Source organism: Sinohyriopsis cumingii, chromosome 2, assembly GCF_028554795.1.
Source record: "Sinohyriopsis cumingii isolate HCF-2022 chromosome 2, ASM2855479v2, whole genome shotgun sequence".
In the NCBI taxonomy this organism is placed as follows: domain Eukaryota; kingdom Metazoa; phylum Mollusca; class Bivalvia; order Unionida; family Unionidae; genus Sinohyriopsis; species Sinohyriopsis cumingii.
This window is the reverse complement of record NC_142962.1, coordinates 139,919,283-139,946,279: the sequence shown is the minus strand read 5'-3', so window position 1 is coordinate 139,946,279 and position 26,997 is coordinate 139,919,283. Positions and strand designations below refer to the sequence as shown.

At 34.8% G+C, this 26,997-nt stretch overlaps 1 protein-coding gene and 1 long non-coding RNA gene across 2 annotated transcripts; both read right to left on the bottom strand.

Annotated features, from left to right (window-relative positions):
* Positions 1 to 1,773: 1,773 nt before the first annotated feature.
* On the bottom strand, positions 1,774 to 7,681 carry LOC149805937 (uncharacterized). The gene is made up of 3 exons (XR_016415036.1): positions 7,640 to 7,681; positions 7,072 to 7,199; positions 1,774 to 4,407 (listed from the first exon to the last, which is right to left on the bottom strand). It is a non-coding gene; the product is annotated as an uncharacterized LOC149805937 (long non-coding RNA).
* Positions 7,682 to 8,325: 644 nt separating this feature from the next.
* Positions 8,326 to 23,026, bottom strand: LOC149805936 (cadherin-related tumor suppressor-like). The gene is made up of 7 exons (XM_089934947.1): positions 23,008 to 23,026; positions 22,630 to 22,670; positions 19,944 to 20,030; positions 18,910 to 19,002; positions 14,322 to 14,438; positions 10,263 to 10,415; positions 8,326 to 8,331 (listed from the first exon to the last, which is right to left on the bottom strand). Exons 1-7 carry the CDS (start codon positions 23,024 to 23,026, stop codon positions 8,326 to 8,328), a joined length of 516 nt encoding a protein of 171 aa, XP_089791073.1.
* Between the last annotated feature and the right edge of the window lie 3,971 nt (positions 23,027 to 26,997).

Genomic DNA, 26,997 nt, shown 5'->3' with positions numbered 1-26,997 from the left:
GACTTCACCCTGTGATTATTTAAGAGGTACATTGACTGACCATACCATATTTTTTTTAAAATGTAATTCACCTTAACCCGGTTAGTTCTAGTGAAGTAGCGAAATGTATTCACCAATGCATCAGTAGCTAGACCTAGTTTTTATATCAATTACGTTGGCAAACAAACTCTTGCCCATTCGCAAGCATTATGTTTTGATAGCCGAATGACCATTAAACCTTTTCCGAGTAAGGTAGCAGCTATCAATTTCCTGCATGCTATCCTTTGATGATAAAACGTACAAACTTGTGTTTTAAGATCAGAATCGGTGATCTGGATATATATTAACTGCCTCTTATACGCTATTTCGTCATTAAATTAGTTTGAAACTGTAAGTGAACCAGTAGGCCTAACGGGAAATAATGGCGGACTTCGCTAAGTCTGGGATGTACCAGTTTATCAGATTGTCTGTTTTCTTAAATCATCGGGCAAATATATTCAGAAAAAATATACAAATGATTGAAACGATAGCCGAAGTATTATTTTTTTCAAAGATTTAACTTTAAAATGCAAATTGTGTAGGTCAGAAACGTATGGGGCAATGTTATGTTGTGGAATTCGCGAGATGCGCTTTAAGGTCGAAGCTGTTTTCTGACTTGACACGTATTTGCGAAAATACGGAAAAAACCCAGCAAATCAGTAAAATTACTACAACTACGTATACAAATAAATAAACCATAAATTTGCGATCCTGTCAATAAACTGTTCTAATGAAGCTATATTATAGTAAGTGATTACATTACGCAAACCTCTCAATCTAAAAATAGACGCACTCACGTCTGTGTTGATTCTGTAGGAGAGAAGTTTGTTGTTCTTATATGGTTTAACGCCATTTTTCAGCACAAAATAGGCTATACATGGCAGATAGTATTAATGGTGGAGGAAGAACCCGGAAAATCCCCGGAAAGAACTAGCGACCTTCGAGAAACTATTGGCAAGCTTTCTCACATACCCAAATTGGCCGAATCCGAGACTCGAACCCTCGCAGACAGATGTGAGATAGCAGTGATCCGTAACGTAGAGCGCTTTAGACCACTCGGCCACTCGTAGCCCCTAGGAAAGAAGGTTTTGGACTCCAAATTTTAAAATCGTAGCGAGACCTCTGTGGTTTATAACTATTTACACATACAGTCAGCTGGCCTTATTGGGCTAAGATTTTGATTGGGAATCGCATTTTCCTTGTGCATTTTTGGGAGTCTATACTGCCCATATGAGTTCAAAGAAAAGCAGTGTTTGTCATTGCAAGATCAGGACCAACCACTGCACCAAACTACATGATTAGAAGAATGATTGAAAGGCCAAGGTCTTACAAGCATTTTCTTCTACTGTGATAAACGTATAAACAACATTGTCATGAATTTGTTTGAATATTGATATAACATGTAGTATGTAAGAGTTAGAAAGAAGGACAAAAAGATTAAACACTAAATTATTTTTTGATATGAATATGAATATTCTATTGAAGTATGGATGGCATATATATATATATATATATATATATATATATATATATATATATATATATATTGGGAATCCCATTTCAAATGTTCTAATATTGTCAATTACATTTCTTTAATTATGCGCCTCTATATGCTTTTATATTATTTATTTTGCCTTAATTCGTGTTTACACTTTGTTTTTAGAGAAAAGTTTCAACATAAAGTTTATCTATACATATATGTTACAACTCTATGGTCTTACAATAAGTAACTGAAAAGAGTTAAAAGCAACAAGCTTTGTAAAATTCAAGAAATATTTTATTTCTCTAGAATACAAGTGCATGTGTAAAAAAGGAACTTATGGTGTTGTGGATCAAATCCCAAATAATCCTAGAATTACAGACACATGTCCTATGAAGGACTGAATAACCTTGAGTGGAAATTCAAATTGAATCTAAGGCTGAAGGTGCACTTTTGCTTGCAGTGGCCTGTCTCGTGCTGATGTTCTAAAAAAATTGTTCGATCACAACAATGCAATCCAAGAATATATCCTTATTTGAAATTTCAGGATAAATTCAAGTCTTTATTTCTAAGAATGTGTTTTTTTATAAACACTTTTGTATTTCCAGTGAAAACTCACTAAATAAAATTAAATAATTAGAAATAATTTTAAGCCCGAAGAAATAGCTGGACACAACATAATACAGTTGATTATACCAAGCTCTTAAATAACGGATGAATCATACTTCCAGTAACAAGAGTATATTGTTGTCTGCCTGAACTCTGGTCACAATTTACATTTTCTAACAAACAATTAATGGCAAGTAACCTTCTGGAAGGTTCATAATGTTTGCAAAATAAAAGCTATAATTAGAAGTCTGTTACTAAATTATGATATAAAATGTGTAGTAAACAACAGGTTGACCAGGGAATTTATAAGGTTCAAGACTCAGATTGATATGAATATGCTTACTACACATTCAAAATCAATAATTTAAGCCAGGTAGAAAATATGCCTAATTTTGGATATATATATATATATATATATATATATATATATATATATATATATATATATATATATATATATAATTTGATAAATATAAACCAGACAAAACGGAAAGTGCTATCCCTGAAATCTACAGGAAAATGCACGATAATACTTGGAAGAACATTCGTAGAGTACAAATTAAAAACCTGCATGATAGCATTATTTGTAATGCTTTTTATCCTAACTGAATTTTTTTAAAAGGCAAAGACAATAGCGACACGGCAAACAATAAACACAACATAAAACCTTCAGATTACAAATGTTGACATGACAAAGTCTGATGGAAGCATTCTTTCAAAATCTTTGATGTCGTAACTACTGGTTTCGAGTCAGATTTTGAAAATGGTAACTCATTTAGTAGTGAACAACAAAATGAATAACAAAAGTGCCATCAGTTTTCATAAGATACACTGGTGTAACCAAAGATTATATCCAGGATAAGTCATTTTTTCTTTGACAAGGTAATGCCATTAAGAACTACAGGAACCAGTAGTAATTATTCAAGAGTTCATAATTGCTTTTTCTGCATTTATCTGTCAGCTACCGGATAACATTTTGCACTGATACCATTTTAAACTAAACCCTGTAGCTCTGTCATGTTCTTGTCAAATTGTTATGGTATAAATAACAGGAGATACGTATCAGTTATTTTGAGTTAGATACGTATCTGAACAACTAACACAAACATGTCTTTATAAAATCTTGGGTACTTATTTTATTCTAAATATCTTCTAGAATTTTCAAAAGTAAAGAAAATCCGTCTGCGTAGAGGCATATGTGCATTTTTACATATTATCGGCATATAAATTCACGATATCTTGTGACTTTCTAAAGTTTTTGTGTTGATCACTTTGTGCTTTCTCTTTCTTATAAGTTGTAATATGATACAAATTCTTTATTTCAGACTGCATGGTCCATACATCTAGAAGTATAAATGTATGTTGAACAAAACTATGGTTAGGTGTCTTATGTACAAGTATTAACTGATGTTTCTTTAGGTCTAAAAGCATCTTGCTATATTTGGTGATGATGACACAAAGAATAGACAGGGACTTTAAGTGCTAGGGTAACGTCAGCTAATGTTAATCCCATAGTTACTTGTATGATCATCTGCATGCAAAATCATACGCAGAGTTAGAGTATGTCGGACTTCGGGCCCCAGTTGCACTGTATATTTTAAGCATTCTTCCTTAAGTAAAGAATTTTAATTGCATTTATTATCGCTTGTTTTATAATTAAAAGGTTTTCCTTAAACATTAGGCAAGTGCGATAATATCACGCATTTTTAGAATAAAACTGCTATCAGGTGTACAGTTCTTTAAGCTAAAGAGTTATTTTGCATCCTTTCCCTTGTATCTACCTCTCACAGTCATTCACATATTGCAGTAAATACCATAAGCATGATAATGCAAAATCTCAATTTGAGAAAAACGTTTGAGAATTTTAGTGAAACTGATCAGATATTTTCTCATTGATATTGAAAAAAATATTGCCATCCTTTAAATTTTGCTTTATAGTTTATTGTACTTTCCTAATCAGTGTATGTCATCAGAGGCACTTTTTTTTATCATGCTCTGACTTGAGAAGGATCAATAGATAAATATGGATGTTCTTCTTGAACACCTGGCCTAGACTGACCGCAACCCTGAAAAGCCAGCTTCCTGTATATGTGGCACAACGTAATGGTTATGATCGCTGAAGCGATTATAGTTATACCAAGAAAGGCACTGACTGCTATTACAGCAGACTTCAGACTCTGAACATCTTCTGATTTTGAATTCCCAGGTAATTCCGACTTGTCAAGGGCAGTGTCCCTTTGATACACTGTAATTGTGATGACAGCAAGTGCTGGAGGCTGGCTGCTTCCCACTTCTGCAGCCTGCAATTGAAGACAATTAGCAATTATTTTTCGGTGAAACTGCGAGCATGTTTATTAGAGAGCCAAATATAGTGGTTCTTTATTAAGGAAGACAACCTTCTTATCAGTTCAAACTATTAGACACAAAGCAAAAATAATGTTTGGCAAGTACGATTTGAATATATCAGTCCCCAATCAAACCAAGTAGTCATTCATCTCATGGTCTCGGAATTATTGCCAGTTGTGTTTTGTAGTATTCAACCGTGTGGATGCCACATCATATGCATGACACTATTTAAACATATACATTGTAAAGTATGGTTTTACAGGGATATCTCAGATCCATACATTGAAGATCTTAAAGCCCCTTTCTCTCTCTCTCTCTCTCTCTCTCTCTCTATATATATATATATATATATATATATATATATATATATATATATATATATATATATCAATTATCAGTCATTACTCTGTCTACATGCAAAGCTGTGAAAATGCTGCAATTGCGTCTCATAAATTTGAACTGAGTACATTAGCTGCTGCATAAAGTAGAAGACACTGATTCCCTGCATATTAATATACGACAGGTATTTAATAAGTTTTGAATATTGCTGAGTTTTACATCTGTAGTTCTTTGTAACTTATCTATTAAATGTCATTTTTCGTTCACTTTGGTATAGTGTTCATACTCTAGATAAATATACTTCCTACAGCATGGATGCTTTCAAATTATCTGCCCATCAGTAAATTTTTCATAACGGGATTCATTAAAATATTTTTGAGCTAAATCAGGGTTGTATGGAGGATTTGACAATGTGTGGACACCGTAAACGTTCAGAAAGTCTGTCACGACAGTTGATTTATGCTGATTTATTCCATAACTTTTGGCAACAGTTTGTAAACATAAAAATGTCCAGTGACATCAATAGGGTCAATCATAATGACCCAGCTGAAATGGCCTTTGCATCGAGAAACAAATAACAGTCCAACTAAGCCGAACGATTTGTGCCCATTTTAAGAATTCAAACTATATTATTTGCTCTTCAGTTCCGAAAATCCATTTAAAGGTTTCTGGTCACGATTTTTATATTTGTCAAGTAACTTTTGGTGATTTCAACCAGAGTCTGTTTTGGATCAGCAATCAACAAATGTGTGCCACAACGTGCACCATACTGATCTGCAAGTCATTCTTCAATATCTTAAAGGATTAATGCCGTCATAATTTAAATATATGTTGCTTTAGCTACATGCAGATAGATGTACTTGATGAACTATGTCTGAAGTTAAAGAGTTGAGTATTATGCAAACAAGTAAACGGTGAAACACTGAAAGTTGTTATTCAAATCTTTAGTAATGTCTTAAGGCTTCATTAAATCATAAACTCTTGATGATAGATCTGAGATGAACAAGTATAGACCAACTCATCAGCAATAATCATCAATCAAGTACATAGAACTGTAAAAAATGACACTACTGATGTGCCCCATGGAATAAAATTGTACGAAAATCGATGACACGTCCCAAATACCATTATATATCATGTTGCTCTACCCTTTCGAAATTAGGCAATTACAGTCTAACACTAATAATGCTTTCCTTGGGTCGACAAAAATATGAAGCATCAGATCTTTGAAATCAGCTAAGAATAGTTCAAGCTTATGAAATGTAAAACTGCAGAACCAGCAAATGTTCTGGAAACCCACGATTCTTTTAAAGTTGATGGTCCTTCAAGATAAAGTTAAAATATGTGGGAAAGAGAACATTGTTGCGAAAGTTACTCTGTCAAATGAATGTTAGACACGTACCACACCACCGCGTTAGTCAACAATAAAAGGGTTAAATAAATCTTGGGAAGTTCGAACGTTTGCAAGAACACTGGCAAAGATTTTCAACATGACGGTGAGGCCTCGAACTCATTCTTTCCGTTTTCCTGCCAAATTTTAAACTTAGTAAACAGTGTTTGATCGAAATTATAAATAAATATAAAAAAAACAATGTTCCTAATCTGTTAACGCTTGCATCTCAAAGTTAGATCTGAAACCTTATAAATATATTGGTCTTTGCTATACATATGTTGTGAAATGACTATATTAAGTATGATCCGTTAGCAAGGGGTGTCACTTCCCCTATGGAAACTGGAATACGATGTTGCATGTTGAGAGACTGCGAGAGAATACCAGGTTCGATGCTATATGTAACGATGAAAGAGAACTTTCATTATTGCATGCACAAGCATGTTTGTGTCTGCCTCTCGAAAATCCTTTATATAGGTACCTCACCCAAAATAGACAAACTGAATTAGCAACCGACGTAACCCTTGGCAACAAATTAGAGACCAGAACCTCTTTATACTTATAGCAGATGTTATCTATATTTGATTGAGAAAAAGGGAAAAGGAAAGAGAGTTAGGATGACTTACTTTTGAGTCTTTTAAGTAATTGGTTTTAATGGGATATATATCGAAAAAGTACAGAATGTTTTGCTTTAAGTGTCCATTAATTTCCTAGTAATGAAAAGTCATGTTCAGTGCTCTTTATTTTCATACGATCCGTTCGCCTGTTTCAACAAATGTCTCTTCTGTCTCTGAAAGATTCTCACAAAACTCTCAAAGTAAAGCGAGAGTTCGATTGAATAAGGCTGAAACTCAATGAAAAAGTCAATATGTATAGAAACTTTACATACGCTAAGGACTAGTCTCTGTGTTCTCCATGCAGCTTGCGAAGCCGGTCTCAGTTGAAAAATGGTGCCATTATACCTGCCTATTCTGAAGAAACCTGAGCTTGCAGTATCAGAAAAACCTCCAGTTATATCTGAAAAATTCATTTAGAGAGAGAAATGAGAAACTCTTCACAATGTTTCCTCATGAAATGACGTTAGACGAGGTTGGGTTTGGTGAAACATGCATTAAGTAGTAACAAATCGACAACCGCAACAAGAAGGTTGGGAAAGTATTTACATAGTCTCATATACACAGTCCGCTCATGAATTAGATTTGGATGTTTAAGTGCAATATGTAATACACCGTCTTCCGTGGTAAATACGTATATGTATTCGAAACAGTTATAGGCTTAGAATAAGACGGTGTCAGTAATGTCACAAAAATGTGGAGAACATTACAATACGACACCAGAACAAGACAACAAAGAATTATGTTATTCGATCATATTGCTATGAGATTCTTGCTTTGATATTTTTATACGAATTTTAAATAACGTTACAATGTTTTAAAAAGTAACTTCTGTGATATTACCGTCATAAAAGCTGTAGGCTATTTGCGAATTTAGAGTGTCACTCAATAGACCCTGAAAACAAGGAACACTTGCTTATACGGTTATCTGATGGCATATTCCGTAAGAGTAACTATGTCCTATGTGGGTACAAACTTTATAAAACCAAGAAATATCATTGCATAGCTGTTACGTATAAAGTTACATTGTATTGGTATGACATATGAAACTGCTTTATACCAGCACTTCCAAAGCTATGCTATTTGTCACACACACAAACAAATATATACACACGCGCACAATTTTAATTAACATACTTATCGTCCAAATGAGTTAAAAAATAGCTTTGATCAAATTTAGGATCTGTCATAAACTGAATACTTTTCTGTTAAATGGCATATTTTAGACGGAGCGGAAAAGCGTCGACAACATTTACCGTATATGAAAGTTCTGTGATGTATTCCATTACCAGACAAGGTGTAGGACAACCAGGAAAGACAAAACGTGGGCTTTGATCATCTACGTCCATTGGCCATCTTCATGTATATATAGTATGTATTTAAGTATGTCACATAACCTGATGCTGGTTAAGTTTGATACACACAAATATTGCAAAGGAAATTTGAAAGATACTGTTACGTGCATTCAATAACAAAATGGAGATGAAAGAGACAGAAGATAACAGCGAACATAAGAACGAACACTACTATTACAACTACAACAAAAAGGCAATCCTGTAATTTTAATTCATCATGGTAGTATGTTCAATTAGTAGCCTACGGATGTCATGATGGAATTTAGCAATTTAATAAATTTTAACATGCTCGGACCATTCCAAATATAAATTCTATATACTTCTTTCTAGCCTCAACAATATTTTAAGATGACCATTATGGCACTCATGTTAGAAGTCGCTTCGGCACCATTTTCATGTATGGCCAGCTAAACATCATAAGAATTCTTCCAGTCAAGACCCTATTCTGATATGACAAATTATTCAGGAGAAATTGTGATAACAAAATTTACAGGAAGGTCAGTGTGGCTGGCGTGTTAAATGTCTGTATGGCACTATTAGGACCAACCAGACATCATAAAAAGTCTCTTCAGTAAAAGGCCGATGTTCGTAAGACCATCCATGCAGAAAGAGTAGTGATAACATTTTTTTAAGATAGCCACTGCTGCAGCCATACTGGGCATCAGAATGATATCATCGTTAGTTTGGACAATCATACAACATCATAAAAAGTCTTCTGGTGAACATTTTGATCCACATGGATTGGCAATAACAAGATTTTCAAGACGACCCCTGTGGCAACCATATCAGACATCAGATCGGCACCATATTCATTCAGAACAAACTAGACATCATAAGAAGTATTCTAGTGAAAACCTCATGGTAATATTACATTTCAAGATGGATCATATGGCGGCCATATCGGGGATCCTATATGACAAATTTTCATTTAGGACCAGCTACAAACTATACAAAATCTTATAGTTCAACCACTTATTGATACGGCCATCAATTCATGAGTAGTGCAATAACATTATTTTCAAGATGGTCAGCACCATTTACAATTTGGGCCAGCTATACAACAAAACAGGTCTTCTGGAACAAGAAAAAACTATCAATAATGCTTACCATTCTGAAGAAGTTGCGAAAACAAAATTTTAAAAATCGGAGTTATGTAGGCCAAATTGGACATCAGACCGGCACCGTTTTAGTCTAGTGAAAGCCCCAAGTTTATAGCATGTCCATTCACTCTAGATGAGTTCAGATCACATGATTTTCAAGGTAGCCTCTTTGGCGGCGATATTGATTGTCCGAGCGGCAACATTTTCGTTCGAACCAACAAAACCATGGGATGAATGTGTGTATAAAAAGTTTCATGACAATGCTGAACGTAGTTCAGAATGAGTAGCAATCACAAACCTGTCCTAAGGTATGGATAGACAACGGTCAAGAGAACATTCCATAAGTTCTTCTGGTTTGTGACCAGTAGAACTGAAAAAAACTGTTCGAAAGAAACTCCCAGCTCCCACCTCTATAAAAGAAAATGGTCCGCCCCTTTGTGGCTCTGATATGTTAGATGAATGCGATATTCAGAGACAATATCATTCATTTCGCTTACATGTGAATATAGTCTTAAAGTCATTTGGTTCATGTCAAAATATGTCAAATGTTCGCTATGTAAAAATGTATTACACTGATGCGTTTGAAAGTGTTACAATAATGGTATTTTGGGGTAAGGGTATAGTGATTCCAGATTGCTTGTCTGTAAAACATTCATAACCTGTCTGTACTATTAAGGGTGTACTCTTTTCGAAATCGAGTTAATATATATAATTTTGAAAACTTATATATTTATATTCATGAAGTCGTAACTATGTTGATCATTGTGACATTTTGTTGTATTAACCGTTTTCTTTTATTTTCCATTTAATTTGTGTGCTTTTTATTTATTTCATTATTTTATTGCTATTAGTAGTAGCGGTAGTAGTATTCGTATTTGGAACACACAATGTAAGCATAAATAGTGGATGACCACGTGGATTGTCTTATATAACTTGCTTTTTGGTCTTTACTCGAACTAGAGACACTTTTCTCCTGGGGTGGGGGAACATTATTAAAGCAATGTTAATTACCGTGAATGAAAGATTTGTAATGGCGGTGTATTCCGGAATCAGACATGGTGCGACACAGTCAGGATAGTCATACTGCGGGCCTTGGTCATCCACATCGGTAACATTGATCCACAAGCTGGCAGACCAAGTTCTGGCTGTGTTATCGGCAGTGTCCTATTGTAAAAGTAACGGGATGTTGGGAGGATGAATTGGGTCGACTTTTCGTACACTGATAGACTGACAAATGACATTTGCAACACATTTTAATAATCTAAGTCAGTGAAGCATGCTAAAGCTAATTAAGGCCAGTGAAGTATGGAAAATTAGTTACTGACTGAGGCATTAATAAAACAAATCTAAGCCAGATCACTATGCTAAAGCTAATCTAAATCACTGAAGCATGGAAAGCTAATTTAAGTCAGTGAATCTGGATAAAGTTAATATAAGTTAGTGAAGCATGCTAAATCTAATCTAAGTCAATTAAGCATGTTGAAGCTAATCATCAAGTTTCATTCCTTAATATCAAAAGGCTCTCTAAAAATACAGGACAGAAAAGAGAGTGCCATGGAAAAACTTAAAATAGCCAGCCAAGACCTTAATGTGATCATCCAATCCAATTACAAATTGTTTGAAATCGTAATTATGTTTCCTAAGAATTAGGATAGAAAACAATTGATTAAAAAAATAAAATTGGGTAAGAGCGATCTAGCTTGTTAGCATCCTATTATTTACACATCATGTGGCAGTCATCGAGCACGTATTTGGCTTATCCTCGGCTTTATCTCATGAAGTCACATGAGCAACTCATGCAGGGATGAGCAATGGCTAAGACAGGTAAACATACTGTCATTCAATGACGACAGCAATTTCGACAAGAAAGATGAAAAAATGACAATATTCATCATTTAATCGAGCAGCAATTTAAAATCGAGAAAACTGCAAAAATCGGCAAATACCTGTATATTTTTAATTTGACCAGGAGTTTCGCTATTAAACAGAGAAATGCCAAATTTATACTGCTATCTTTTTTTATTGTTCCTCGAATTCCTGCTTGTGAAAGTTATCTTGGAAAATCATATATGTCAATTCTTAATTTACCTCATCGATCAAAGAATATTACTGAGCACATGAAAAAAGATGATGAAGAAGTGTCGTGTCTGAATCTGTTGAATAAGTACAAATAAGATATCAAGATCGTTGACTGATAAAATATGCAAACAAATACATTGCAATTTAATTACTGACATCTTTTCACTCAAATTATTTACTGCTTTCTATAGATGTACTAATATTTTTTTAAATTTAATCAAGTCGTACCATAATATTTGAGGTAGTTTAAATCGTGATATTATTTTACCGTCATTTAATTTTGGAAAGTTGGGCCTAATTGTAAAAAGCCATACTTATTTAATAAAACGTCATATACTCATTTGTGACAATATACCTTTTGCACATTTTATTTAATATGATTTTGTGCTCCTTGAAATTGTATTATTTGTAGTAAGATCTTGTAACATTTTTCTGTCTATTTTGGCACAAACTTTTTAAGTTAAATAACAGAACCATAACCGCAAGAACGAAGACAAGTAGATTAGCCCTTGTTAAATAGGGAAAGGGTGGTGATGGTGGGTTTTTAAAATTCTATACAGTTAGATTATCGATAATGCTCAGTACTGTGAATCTATGTTAATGAGAATATTTCTGGACAATATTATATTATATTTCACCTTGAAAACCCTCTGTATGCGTTTTATTGTTTAAGAAAATACAATCAATAATATACGATTGGTGAAGTTATTCACAAAATTTAATGCTGGTTACACGAAGGTTATGTTTTATCGCCAAACAGTCTCCAAAGCACGTGTCTCTTTTATATACATTAATTAGATACGTGTGTGGTCATATTTTAAAAATAATCTTGATATGACCAGGATCATTAACTTCATTAATTGTGTGTAGAATGCATCTAACCTAAACTTTTCCTTTTAAACGAAGTTCTCAAAATTTACCCAGAATGGGACTCAGGCACACACCGACTCCAACACCTAAGTGACTGCATGAGCCCTGCCGAATTTCAAATAATGGAGATATGATGAAAGTAATTAATCTATACAGTCTCACTTCCTTGCATATATATATATATATATATATATATATATATATATATATATATATATATATATATATATATATATATATATATATATATATATATATATATATATGTGTGTGTGTGTGTGTGTGTGTGTGTGTGTGTAATTCGCAATCAAAGAAGAATTAAATTATCTCTCTCATAATGATAGTTGTCCCTCACTGTAACTCGTGGAAGCCACAGGGTGCATCGGAGTTTGGGTGAGGTCGCCTTATAGTGGTGTAAATAGTAAGAAATAACAGATTTCCACCAGGAATATGGGATCTTATACGAGGTACTGCGTAATACTGAGGTGCTTAATAGTTAAGGATCAATGTATTCTACTAGAATGGTTGTGTTTTAAAAGTAACCTTGCTAGTCATATGACTCAGATGATGAGGTTTGTACCAGTCGTTTAATTATCGATATACAAAGCAAAATATTATCACACCTGTATCAAAACCATAATCACAAAGCAAACGTTTTCCGTGAATGTATTTCGAATAAACTACTGATTACCACAGCAAGCATTGATTGTATAAATGGTTTGTATCAAGCCGAATATTGATATTTATTATTAAACACACCTACATTCGTCATCGTTTATGTAAAAGCAAAGTTTCTGTGCAAATCAATTAACTATTGCATTCATTTTATCGTAACATATACATTTTATAACTTGACATAAAATACATATAGGCTACTGCATTTGTATTGGAAAATATGAACGAGTTTTTCGGTTGGAAGTACTACACGACCTTGGGATTGCAGTATATCCATCCGACAAAACGAGTTTATATTTTCCCATACAAATGCAGTAACCTTTTTATTATGTGCTCATTTTCTTATTCTACAAAGGCTTAATTATGTAAACAAAAGTACACTTCACGACACAAAGTAACTAAACGTATGCCGTATTCCAAACTAAATACACAAGCGCAGATTCATCATTACACAACAACATTTTTAATGCGCACGTAACTCCGCCCTGATACATTTGAACTTAGTCGCGCGCTAGACATAACTTTCGAGAGAAAAAAAATGGCGCTTTGGTCTACTTAAAATTAAATTTGGAATCATAATGTGAATAAATGCGCATTGCAACAACTTTTCCATTTGATCTGGAATGAATAGATTTTCGTTTCTACGAAATTTCGTGACTATAGACTGGATTTATGTGTCAATTCTACATGAAGTACATCGGATTTCAGCGAGAAGGTGCAGCGTGTTGACATCTGCAAACGTGTTTATGTTCTGCCATTGAATGTTTGAAATCATAATGTGGGGAAAAATATGAAGTCATTCAGTTTCAATTATCAAAAAAAACCGCTATGGAATATAATGTTTATTTTATTTTGAGTGCAGTAAGAAGGATGTAATTGCACTTGGAATATAGTAGAAATTAGAGTACAATTTCGAAATGTTTAATCAAGCTTGAGAACCCATGACATGGCTCGTGTAATTCGGATTTGCAGAACTAAGAAAGTACATTTTGAGGAAATTCAGGATTTAAAACTGTAAGTTTTTTTTTTGCCATTCTTATTACCAGCTAAAGGAGACAGTTTATGTTTTGTCACTTGCATGTTATTTGTAGGTACCCAGCAATTTTATGAAATCTTGCGTCTATCGCCCAACTAAATCCGAAATATTGTATCAAAAGAATTAACGCATAATGTAGCAAAACAGCTGGTATTTTGCAGTCCACGAAGTATCTGCTTTAGTTCCTTTAGAAACAAATTTAATCAACAAAACTTAAATGACCTACTTATGTGAGTACTGGCGTCTGCGTCCATTGTTTGTTTACAATAGAAATTAGTTTCTTTATGAGTGCAATACGAATTGTACGCGCGAGTTCAATATCGTAAAATAATACACGATTCTGACAATGCAAAGTTAACGGAGAAAAAAATGAGTATATAATAATAATATTTGATCCAGTGCATACATACCGTCACTGAAATATTTAGAAGGTACATTCGCTGTCCAGATTCGTAGTCGAGAGACGAATTCAATTTGATTTCTCCACTCGAAGAGCTGTCTATTCGGAACTTACTGTCCCTATTATTCTGCACAAAAAAATATCTTTTTTTGTTGTAAAAATTAGTTCCGTTCTTCATCTTTTGTTTGTCGATTTGATATATTTTGCATTTAAAATATTAATCATCTGACACGTAAGATCAATTCAACTACTACTACTACTACTACTTCTACTACTACTAACAATAATAATAATAATATTATTATTATTATTATTATTATTATTATTATTATTATTATTTTAGTTGTTGTTGTTGTTTGTGGTGTTTTTTCACTTTTTCAGTCGTTTTTGCATTCCATTTTCTTTCTCTATGTTAGAAAAGCACAAGATGTCGCCTTTCCACAGATACAGTTTCCAAACTAATCCAACCCAGGTCATCTACAGAATGTTTATCCCAACATCAAGTAACATAGTCTGAAATAAAAGTTTAGACTGCAGATGTAAGCGACCGTATATCATTTTCTTATAGACACACTCTTATTGTCGAATGCATAAAGTTATGGCTTTTTCAGCCCATCTATCCATCTGTCCATCCAACCGTTTGCTATGTAAATGGTTGCATCCATGAGATAAATTAATTTCATCTTCAAGAGATTTATAGAATCTTTGCAGATGAAAATACCATCCATATTTCAAAACTTTCAATCGATTTTGAAGTTATCAGGTTAAATTAAATTTTACCGTAAATTAATAATCAAATACTTTTTCACATCAAAAGTTCTACAGGATATGACTTGATCAAAATTTAAAGAAATCAATCCTTAATGGTACAGAAGCTTCTTATATCTCAGTTGTAACGTCAAACGTCTAAATCATTGTGAAGCTATGAATGAAAACAACTTATGCGGGATGACTTCAGTTCTGTTGCATACACATTTACCAAGCTTTACAACTGTATAGTTCTTAAAATTACGAATTGGCCTTCTGATTGCGAAAATAAGGGGTAAAAAAGTGCGATATTGCAGGTACACTTAATTAAAAGGAATTGGATACCTACATTTCAAGCTGATACCTGTAAGGCCAATGCCACTGCAAACTGTATTAAGATGGATTTCTGTGCGATAACTCGACCTAGGTACAACCTTAAGGGAAGGGTTACCTTGAATCACTAAAGCTACATTATCTGCAGATCCATGAAGAGAATGCATTCAGATGTTAATGATAACAAATGTAGCTTACTGAGAATTCATTCACAAATACATTGTCTGAAGCCATTATGTAAGTCTCCACGCTTAAAGGGTTTTTCGCTTAATAAATGACTTTTAATTTTATATGAAAATTCACAGTAAGCACCACAAATAAGGGAATGGTCGCAGGTTATGAAGACTCGATTAGATCAATTTAGACAGAGCCCTACATCAGTGTTTTTCAACCGGGGTTCCGCGGAACCTAAGAGTTCAATGAGCGCCAGCCAGGGGTTCCGCCGGTAGCCAGTAAAAATATATAAATAACGGCCGAAATCGCCAGGAACCAAGTCTGGCAGTACCGGAACTGGGCGGTAATTAGTCGTTGTTTATCCACTTAATTACTGTTTCCGTTGTTGTCCTAATGAGCGTTTAACGTTTGAATTAATTTTCATAACACTGTTGTTTTTGCACGACCATGGACCGATTTATTAAGAAGAGAAAATTAGACGATGCCACAGCTGACGACCAAACTAAAACTCAGGAGCAGTCGACTGAAGCTACAGCTAGTACCGCGTCATGTGAGCCGAACGTGCCAAAAATTGACGTTGTCGATCGGAATCTTAAAGTTCGTCAGTACAGTGACAATTACTTAGCTATGGGATTCACTTGGGCAGGAGACCCAGACTGCCCCTTACCGCACTGTGTTGTCTGCGGGGAAAAGCTTGCCAATAGTGCCATGGCACCAGCTAAATTGAAGCGACACGTAACAACTAAACATCCGGATGTAGCGCACAAGAATGTGGCGTACTTCGAGAGGGCACTAAGCTTGAACAAAAAACAAACCGCTACATTCGAGAAAAAGTTCAAGATAAGTGACAAAGCTCAAGAAGCAAGTTATGCTGTCGCGGAGATCGTTGCAAAGAAAATGAAATCGCATACCCTCGCCGAAATCGTAATCTTACCTGCATGCCGAGAAATTGTGAGAATTATGTTTGGCGAGAGTGACGTATCTGACATCAATAAGATTCCACTGTCAGACAATACGATAAGCAGACGTATTTCAGACATGTCCAGCGACATTGAAAGTCACGTTTTAGCGAAGATAAAGACACGTGGATTCTTTGCACTGCAGGTGGATGAAAGCACCGATGTCAGCGGTAAATCACAGCTTATGGGGTTTGTAGGTTTTATTGAAAATGGACCTATTGTTGAAGATCTTTTCTGCTGTAAGGAGTTACCAGAAACAACAAAAGGACAAGACATATTTGACGTTGTCAATTCATATTTGCAGTCATGTGACTTGAACTGGAAAACCTGCGTTGGCATTTGTACGGATGGCGCCCCTGCCATGACGGGAAATGTCAAAGGTTTTGAATCGCTGGTGCGACAGATGAATCCAGCTATCATGGTCACGCACTGTTTCATCCACAGAGAAGCACTAGTTGCTAAAACAGTTGGAGCCGAGTTAAAGTCTGTGCTAGACATGGTGGTGAAAATCGTTAATTATATGAAGATGAGACCTCTGAAATATCGCCAGTTCGCCAAACTTTGTGAAAGCATGGAAGCGGACCATGTCACACTCATCCAACACACGGACGTACGATGGCTGTCTCGCGGAAAAGTTTTATCTCGTTTCTACGAGCTGAGAGAGGAGATGCTGATGTTCTGTTCTCGTGAAGGATTTTAAAGAAGTACTGAACAGCGAGTGTTGTTGTTCCAAACTAGCTTATCTGGCCGATATATTTCATGAATTGAACATTTTGAACAGTGGAATGCAAGGCAAACATGAAAACGTTTTGATTTCAACTGACAAAATAAACGCATTTCTGAAGAAATTGGTAATTTGGAAGAAGCATGCATCTGCTGGAAATTTGGAAATGTTTCCCAGTGTTGTTCAAATAAATTACCAAGAAATTCTTCTATTGATTGTGACCCATTTGGATGCTCTGTTGAATAGTCTCAGAAAACATTTTCCGTCGATATCTGTTGACCAGTACGACTGGGTTAGAAACCCGTTTGTGGAATTTGAACCGTGCCAAGGACAGTTTACTTTGAAGGAAGAGGAGGAGCTCGTTAGCGTTGCGAGTGACAGAACGCTGAAGCTAAAACATGCAGAGTTGAACTTGGATGCGTTTTGGTTACTAGTTGAAAACGAGTACCCGGCTATGGCTGAGAAAGCTTTGCGACTTCTGTTGCAGTTTTCAACTTCTTACATGTACGAGTTCGGATTTTCTGCTATGACCACCATCAAACACAAGAAACGAGAACGACTTTTGTCTGTCGAAGATGAACTTCGGGTGTCTCTCTCGAACATTCGGCCACTAATTCAATTGCTTTGTAGAAATCACCAAGCACAAGTTTCGCACTGAAATGTTCGCTACTGCAAACTGATGCTAACGGGTAACAATAAAGTAACTTAGTAACTACTAATATCGGCTATTCTGGCCACACGAGTTTATTTTTGATTTGGGCTACAATTACAGTGTTACACACATACACCTGTATCAATCGCTGTTTTCTTCTGTCACTGCATGTGGTTCCGCGAGCAATCTAAACGCTCCGAATGGTTCTGTTTCAATAAAAAGGTTGAAAAACACTGCCCTATATGAATAAACATGTCTGTCTGTCCATTTGTGTATATTTTTTATCTCTGCCTCATAACGTTACTATTGTATTATAACTAAATTTGGTATGAAGCTTTATAATGATAAGGTTCAAGCTGGTTTGGTTTGAACGTTCTACGTCGTTATTTAGTGTGATCACAGTCCCTAATTTTGTAAAATACATCCAATACTTTCTATCGAACAGATTTTCTGTGTTTATTATACTTGGATCTCAACCATCCATGGTATGCGGTTATATGCGAGCAAGATATCTGATGAGTTCGCCTATCAGCATTCAACGTAACTATTCGGTGAGTTATGGCCCCTATATTCCGAATTGTCCACTTCATTTTAACATAATAACCATGTTTATTAACATGAGACTTTGGCTGCATTTGAGGAACGGCTTGAAATTATTAAGATTCATCATACGCTTTACTGTCAACAATATAATTCATCATTGGTGGAGTTATAGCCCCTGCTTACCCAACACAAATAGTATTTTTTACTCAAGCAAATTTGTTTGCAGTTTATTTATCGTCTTTTCGAATACATCTATCCATTTTTTGTCCGTTGTAATGACAACCATCATTAATAGTTCTAGTTTCTACCAATTGCTCATTGTACCCTTTTAAAAACTGCACATAGGGAAATATCTTTTCTGCCTGTATGTGAAATGGAATCACTTAAAGTCAGAGAAAACTAGGAGAAAATATCTATCATCCAACATCGCATTAGCAAAGCCCAAAGCACATATTTTGTACATTACCACCAGGGTGTAGTAGAATGCCCTTGACACTGGAATGTCCTTATCTGACGTTCTTTCAAGAAGGATGTACACTACAGTGTTGACTGGGGTATTCTGAAAGAAAAAAAGACGTTGTTCAGAATGTTTGCAGAAAGGTTTACTGAGGAGCAATTCTTTTAAATGGGACATTTATTGATTTTTGCATGATCAAAACCTTTCCTCATAGTGGGCTAAATTCTCGCGATATTCTCGCGAAATACTAGCTATATCATATAAAGTCTATATGTTATGGGTGTCTTTCATATTACATCAATTATTTATAGTTAAATAAGGAGAAACATTCGAATTCGGCAATATAAATTAAACAAACGATTTCAACATGTAGCCTATGGCCGCAGCAATGTTTCAGCCACAATTTTTTCACGTTATTGTATAGTAAAGTGACTGCCCAGGAAGAATAAGCCAATCATTTCAATTGGCACTGTTAATTTAATGTAGAAATCGGTAATATTCCGTAAAGTTTTCATTTTTATCCAAAACCTAACTGAATATTTTGTACACTTTGGCCATTTCAGGCTGAATTAAAACTGACAACGAAGTATTTACTGACATTTTAAGTCACTTCCTAGCAAGGGACGTAATCTTGTTTCATCCTGATGCACAATCAGTTTGTCTTGGTTCTGTAATAATCAGTCATAACCTATTTTATTGGAAGAAAGCCCCACCCCGGTCTGACGATATTATCACAAAGTAACATAGTCATATATACCTTTCATACCATAGGCATGGCAATGCACAAACGTACAAATGTGAGTCAATAAATACTTATAGTTTAACTGCCAGATTCCCAAGATATAGGTTTCTCCAAATTTTTTTCAAGCTGAATATCGAGAAAATGTTTTTGTTTTGAAAGGTTTGAGAGAGAGAGAGAGAGAGGGAGAGTGAAGAGACTGGGAGGGAGGGAGAGAGAGCCTCGCACGTAAAAAAACTAAAACGGCGCCGTAAATGAACTTCACTGGAAAATAGAAGAAATATATCTCATGGCCAAAGCTTACTTCTGGTATATTCAGGTTCCCTGATATGTTGATGTAAGAATCAAACTCATTTTCAGTGCTGATTACTACGTAACTTTTTTTCAAACCCTATAAAAAGAAGCATGAAATAAATATACAGTTACAGATTTCTGAGTTGATAGTTCATTTATATGACAAAACAATCACGGATAATGTTTGATGAGAAATTGACTGTACCACGATAATTGCCAATATATCAACATTTGCACTAATAGATTTATGTATTTATATGATAAAACAAAAATTTATGAAAATAATTATTCTGTGATTGGAGAATTGGGATGGTTGATGGTGGAAGTTAGTATTAAACCTGTACACTAATATCAGATTATTTGTGTAAAAAGATTTTCATTCTCGGGAATTTCTGTCATTTTCAAAAATATAAGTTGAGACTTTTAATATTTTCCAAGCGATAAAACTTACTATGTTAGGTCTGTAAAAGCAATGCTAAATCCAGCAGCATGTGTCAGAGATGTGTATCCACTCGTCTAATCGCACCCTTGGAAAGCGAACTACGTCTTAATCTGGAGAACAGGTAGTGACCTAATAAAATATTTCTAGAGGTGCACGGTATTATCGGTATACCTTTTTACCGCTGAATTTATATTCCAGCGGTACGTGCGACGGTACTTGTTCGCTCTACCGGTACAACGGTAGTTTCCGTCAGTAAGGAATGTACGGATATTGCGGAGGAATCTTGTTACAACTTAAATGATATTAACATCGTGTTTTCATTATTCATGACAAAATAGTTCAAAAAATTTTTTTTGGTGCAAAATGGTTGCATCTGTCAAAAATTAATGGTGAATATTAGAAATATTATTTTACTACATACCCAGTTAATCGTACATGGCTGATATTACATGCAACACAGATGTCCAGTATATGATTCCGTATCGCACACCTAAAATTTCCGTATCGCACACCCATCCAGGTACTACTTTTACAACTTGAAATATTAAATAATAGTCAACTTATAAAACATCCAGCACAATTTATTGCTATACATTTAAAAGTGTTCCAAAATGCCAACAAATGTTTGTAATTTGAAGAAATTCAGTCAAATTAGGTGAAAATGGCCGCTTTCAGACAAAGTAAGAAATACCCCACGTTTGGAAAAAAACGTTACCCCATGTATAATTCCTAGAAGACATTCTGAAGACATTCTACAATGAAAATCATATAAAATTACCAAACTTAGCAAAATCCATTTTAGCTTCAGAATTTCAGAAATATGGTCTGCGGAATTATATTTTATGGGGCTAGTTTTAGTGGAGGGATTTACAATTCTTCTATTAAGGTTACCGAGAAATCGATTTGTTTAGTAAATCTGAGGATAAACTTGACAAATATTTGCAAAATAAATGTAGACGAATCATAGACAGCAACAGCTGTTTTGACTATTGTTCAGACTTCTTTATTGAACACACGCTGTGAATTTTATATTTGTTTACATTTTAAATTCCTGCTGCTATTCAAGTAGAAAACAAGGAGATGAAAATAAAACAATGTTGTTTATAGTTTTCTTTATAAAAACTATCCGAATGATTCCTAAAAATATAGTCCCCTGTTGAGGTAATATGACCGTGAAACATCATAATGTATTGTTGGAAACGCATCCATAGAACCAATTTATGAACAAGAGAATGACGTCCACATTTATTTCTATACTGGAATTCGTCTCCACTGAGTGCTGGCACGCCGTATCATCTTCAGTATGAACAGCACTCGACTATGAGGTGTTTTCAACAAACTAAATCGTGACAGATCTTTTTTGGTAAATCTATTAAACTTTGCAACAAACCTGTTCTGTCTTGCACTTTTGCTTTGGGTGAGGCCACATTTTCAGCATTTTCAGACGCTAAATCAGAAGAAGCAAAGACGTAGCAGAAAAAGAAGAAAACAAACCAGAAGAAGAAGAAGAAAAAGACGTAGTCTTCGTCGCCGCTGGCGGATGACTGGACGTTCCTTTAGAAATTGGTTTTCATTGTGTCATCACGTTAAGATACACTGGTATTAAATGAGGTCTAGCAAACGTTGTAGGCACGCGAAGAGGTAGAAGTAGGAGGGGACACTGTCACGGAGCGATGTGGTCTTCTGAAGTACGTCCTAGCAGTAGCACCTCTCCTCCTGATAGGAGATGCTTTTTCTTAGAAAGTATCTTCTTGGCTTTTTCCTTGATGCCTTATTTTCACGTACGGTGTATTGTTAGACCAGGGGTGACCCCATGGAAGATCATACAACTACTTTCGTGTGTAACCCGTACCAAGAAGCAACCATAAAAATATATATAATAACGCTTAGAATCTCTAAGTTAACAATATGAAACTACCGTCTATGATATATATAAAATAAACAATGAACAAACATTAACAATTTTGATGCAAATGAACATGGCATCCTGTTGCGGAGAAAGCTATTCCAAAAGTTATGTAAGTCTACATGCTGCAGTACTGTAAATATCGTCAACTAAGTAATTTTCTAGTTCCTGTCATGATGCAAGATAATAAAATTAAAAAAAAGCATATTAAGCAATATCGCTGGCATAAAGTGGAACCTAACAGAGGCATTCAGACAGTAACCTCTGTTTTTTTTAAAGAAAAGTGGGTGGAAGGGTAAAGAAGTTTGAAATTATCAGCATTTCTAAAATGCTACGCAAGTACTTTACCGTGTCACAAAAACTGAATTCTATCTTCTCAGGATGTAAACCTGGAAAAAAAGATGAGACATTGAATGAAAATGGTAACTGAAAGTCTATAATTTTAACCGCTCTTCTTCTCAAGCCAGCTACGGCAGTACCAGTATCTTATCGATAAAAATATCCTGACATAATTCAAACAGCGGATTCGCACATATTCAAACACTGAGTAAATATGCAAAAGAATACTTACGATAACAAAATAAATAACTGATGAAAATCAATGAATCAATCCGACAGTCAGTCACTTAGTCTTTCAGCTTATTTGTTTGCGACATATTGTTAGCAATTCACACTAACATATCATTCATAGTCAAGGAAACAAAACTTGTCATCAGAAGATTATACGATCACCATGACCAAACATGGTAAACAGTTTGATGAACAACATGTGACATACATATACGGATTTGTCCTATCACATAATCATAGCTGTTCTACAAAGAACGAGAACTTTGATATTTTCTGAATTGTACTGCCAATAAATTCCGTTTTAAATTTTGTTTTAAAACCACAGTTCACTGTATATATAAATAAACTTACCAATATATCGTAAAGTTCTTCAAGGTCTAAACTCTTATTCAGATAAAAAATAAACAATGAATCGTTTTGGAAATCTCGGAAATAGGTCCGCAGAACAGATTGGTTTGGACTGTTTATGCTGTAGCTGATGTTAAACGATGGACTTTTGCTGACATTGAAGATGATAGTGCCTGAAAATTAGAAATAGAATGGTGATGTGAAGCACTGCATTGAATTTTCAATTGTTAGGCAAAATTTAAACCTTTCATTTTAGTGTCAGTATTTAAGTGATAATAGTTTCATCATTCAAGAACAGAAGACAAACACGTGTGTTTATTTGCTGGCCTCTTGATCTACAGATGCATGGAATCACTACCTACATACTATCATACCTCACAGCTATCACTAAAGAATGTCTAAAACACACAAACAGACAGACACACACACAAATACACACACACACACGTTATGCTAAGATGTATAAGAGTAGTTTTGGGAGTCACTATGAGACTTTTACCACTTTCACCTCCATATTTTCCAATATTCCTAAACACTATTGCAAGTTAATTTGCTTTCCTACCATTTTTGTTCTCACCATCATCTCATGAATAAATACACTGTTTAACTGTTATTAGAAAATACAAGCCTCCGCTCCCATCGCTGAAGAGAAAATGAAATTACTAATTGAGATAAACGTTTCATTTCTTATCTGACTTCGCCATAAAATCAACAGTCATGTGATGTACTTTACCGGGATGATCCGTCTCTGAAACATGGTTATATTCTCAGATGCTATCCGTGACATCTGAACAAGTCTGTGAGGACGCTGAAATACGATAAATAATAAATATGCTAATATTGTGATATCTATAAACCCGTTACAAGAATTGTACCAGAGAATGTTTATAGTAAGTGAAATATAAAGCGTTTGTCTAACAGACATTGAAAACGCCTCGTGAATTAGTATCATATGGAAATTCACACCCAGAATTTTTCACCGTTTTACCAAGACTCAGGTAATAATGGCTGGGACCCGCACTTTTCTAGAATACCCTTACATAAGGCATCACAAAACAAGGAATGTGTGAAATCGTAGCTGTTTATATGCTAATCGTGGAAAGCGAAGTTGAGTTCCAGTATGCTTTACATAAACAAAATTTGCATCAAAGTGAAATAAAAACAGAAATTACAAATTATACTTCAAAAACTAAATCTGAAGAAAAGATTCTCACACCCCTGTGATTCCAGCCCCTTCGTATGGTTCGCTATTCGATGATGAGAAAAAGGAGCGAATATTGCCATTTACAACGGTAAAAGTAGCAATGATAGAAAAATATATTGGATCCATTTTCGAATTTTGCTGTTACAATTCAAACGAAATATAAAATGTACTAGATCGATGTGCTATAGGAAGCTCAAAGAGTTGTGTCTATGACTATTATGCAGTAATAGAAAAATTAGCTTCTATAATGATGCATTATTTCCAAAAGTCTGAAACTGTATGTACATGGCCGTGTATTGACCTCCGAACATTTGAAATTGTATTAGTGTTTTGGAGAAAGAAAATATTACATTCTGAAGTCCGTGTAACAATAAGTGATTGACTACTAACTTATCACTGACTGTTAAAAGTAAGGCCTGTCAGATATTATTGGTGGTATTCACTATAAGAGTAAATACTATTTACTGTTCTCGAAGAAAGGTGCATCAACAAGTTCCAGAAGATGAGTCGTATAGATTCTTTTGAAGCAATACACTTTGTAATAAATATTTGCTCTTTGATATTAAATATAGTCACCAGTACCGTATGAAATATAAAGAAATATTTTTTACTTGATTATGTTGTAACGTTACAATAATTCCAGTCGGTATTAATTGACTCTATTTTGCTGTAAAGTGTTACATGACATCGATCTGGAATGTTTTACAGGTTGGAAAAAATTGTGGAGACCACTTTTTTATACTCAGTCGGACTCCACTGTAATATAGTCAAGATTTGTATCGATTCCAAAATAATAACGACCTCTCCGCCACAACAACAAGCACTTCAGATGAAAAGTTTCAATCCGAGATCAAAGATCAGAGTGATTAAAACTTTTCAACCGCACAGAGCTTTCTGCACTCCAATACTCATCTTTGTAGCGAAATAATACATGTGGAAGGCTTTACGAGCAATTTTACCTTTATTAAACGTTGCACTTACGTATCGACATAGCGTCTTCTTCCGCTATTATTCAGTGTAAAATCGTGGCGCAGAAAATGTTAAGCAGGTAAAAGAAATCACTTTAATCCTCACCAAGTTTTCTGTCGTGATTCTGTTCGGGTCATTTTACTTAGCACCTAGTAGTTCATATGCTCAGGGAGACGTGGCAAGATATGGCGCCTGTGAAGATGCTAAAGAAAGAAAACTTCGTGCTGCTTAAAATAAAATTTATTGATCGATCAACACAGTTGATGACAGAAAGTGAGAAGATTGGAATTGTAAGAAATAAGCAATCTTTATTTGGTATTTACTAAAGTGTAAATTGTACCTAATCACTCACAAAAGTTTAATGATTTGGTAAACTTTATTCTTCGACAAGTAGTCAACCCTGATCATTTAACGCTATGTTAATAAACATTATTGTACGAGAACTTTATCCAGACTCCAATATCTATAATAATTTCGCAGGAAGAGTTAACACGTTCACAAGGTACCCAAATTACCCAGTTTCATTTACCTAATGGGATAACATATTTTATTGTTTTCAAATTTTTTGCAGGATAAATGATTGGATAAATCTTGAACATATTATACAACTAGTAATACTTTTGATAAACGACACGCAGAAAGCAGATAACCTATGAGAAGAATTAAAGTAACAGCATGTCAGATACCCGTCCTTTTTGTTTCTTAATGATGATACAATGATATGATGTAAAAATAAAAAAAGCAATCACGATAGTCGACTTTTGTCAAATTGGAATTGATTTTACCCAAGCAACAACTTTTATAAGCTAAAGAAGGACTAGAGACAAATGTTTGTTAAAATTTGTCATGATCATGCTTGAAACCTTTAATGTCCGGCTGTTTAAGACATTTATAATTATGAAATTTTGTCTGAAACGCGTTATAGCTTCTTAATAGGCTCCCATGGAACGATTTCTTAAATGACTGTTGATACCAGATATAACAATCTCGTCTGTATCATTGACGTGTATCCTTTACAGAAATTTAAATAAACCAGAATCTGGAGCGTCGTTCACCAGCACATAATGCTTTTCTGACTGTAGGCATACCTCATTCAACATTTATCAGCATATTGTGGTCGCTTTAAACAGGGGCAATCAAAATTAAGAGACATTGTCTTGAATACTACCAGCTTCATATCGATAAGTAGAATGCGTATCTTTTCATACAAGAAATTGGAATTTGCGTGGTCTCCTTACTAAGCCGACTCGCCAAATCTACAGTATTTACAAACTGTACACAGTACTTTACCATTTCATGCATTGCCTAGTCACATGATCCAAATTTAGCGATCTCGTTTTTCTTGACGTTAGATGTCAAACAAGAATGCGATGTTGACAAGATATATAGGAAATAGGACATTCGCCATCAAATACTGATGGCGCGAGATTTAGTGATCGTGTGACTAAGCCATACAAAATGGAAATTCCGACTGTTCTCAACACCTGGGTAAATGGCTAATTTGTAAGCAGATTAAAGTTAGACATTATGAGCTAATTTCTCTGCTTGAGAAGACAATTATTCTGATATCAGGCAGGTACGATTCGATAGAATGTACATAAATTTTGCTAGCCCTTGTTTATAGC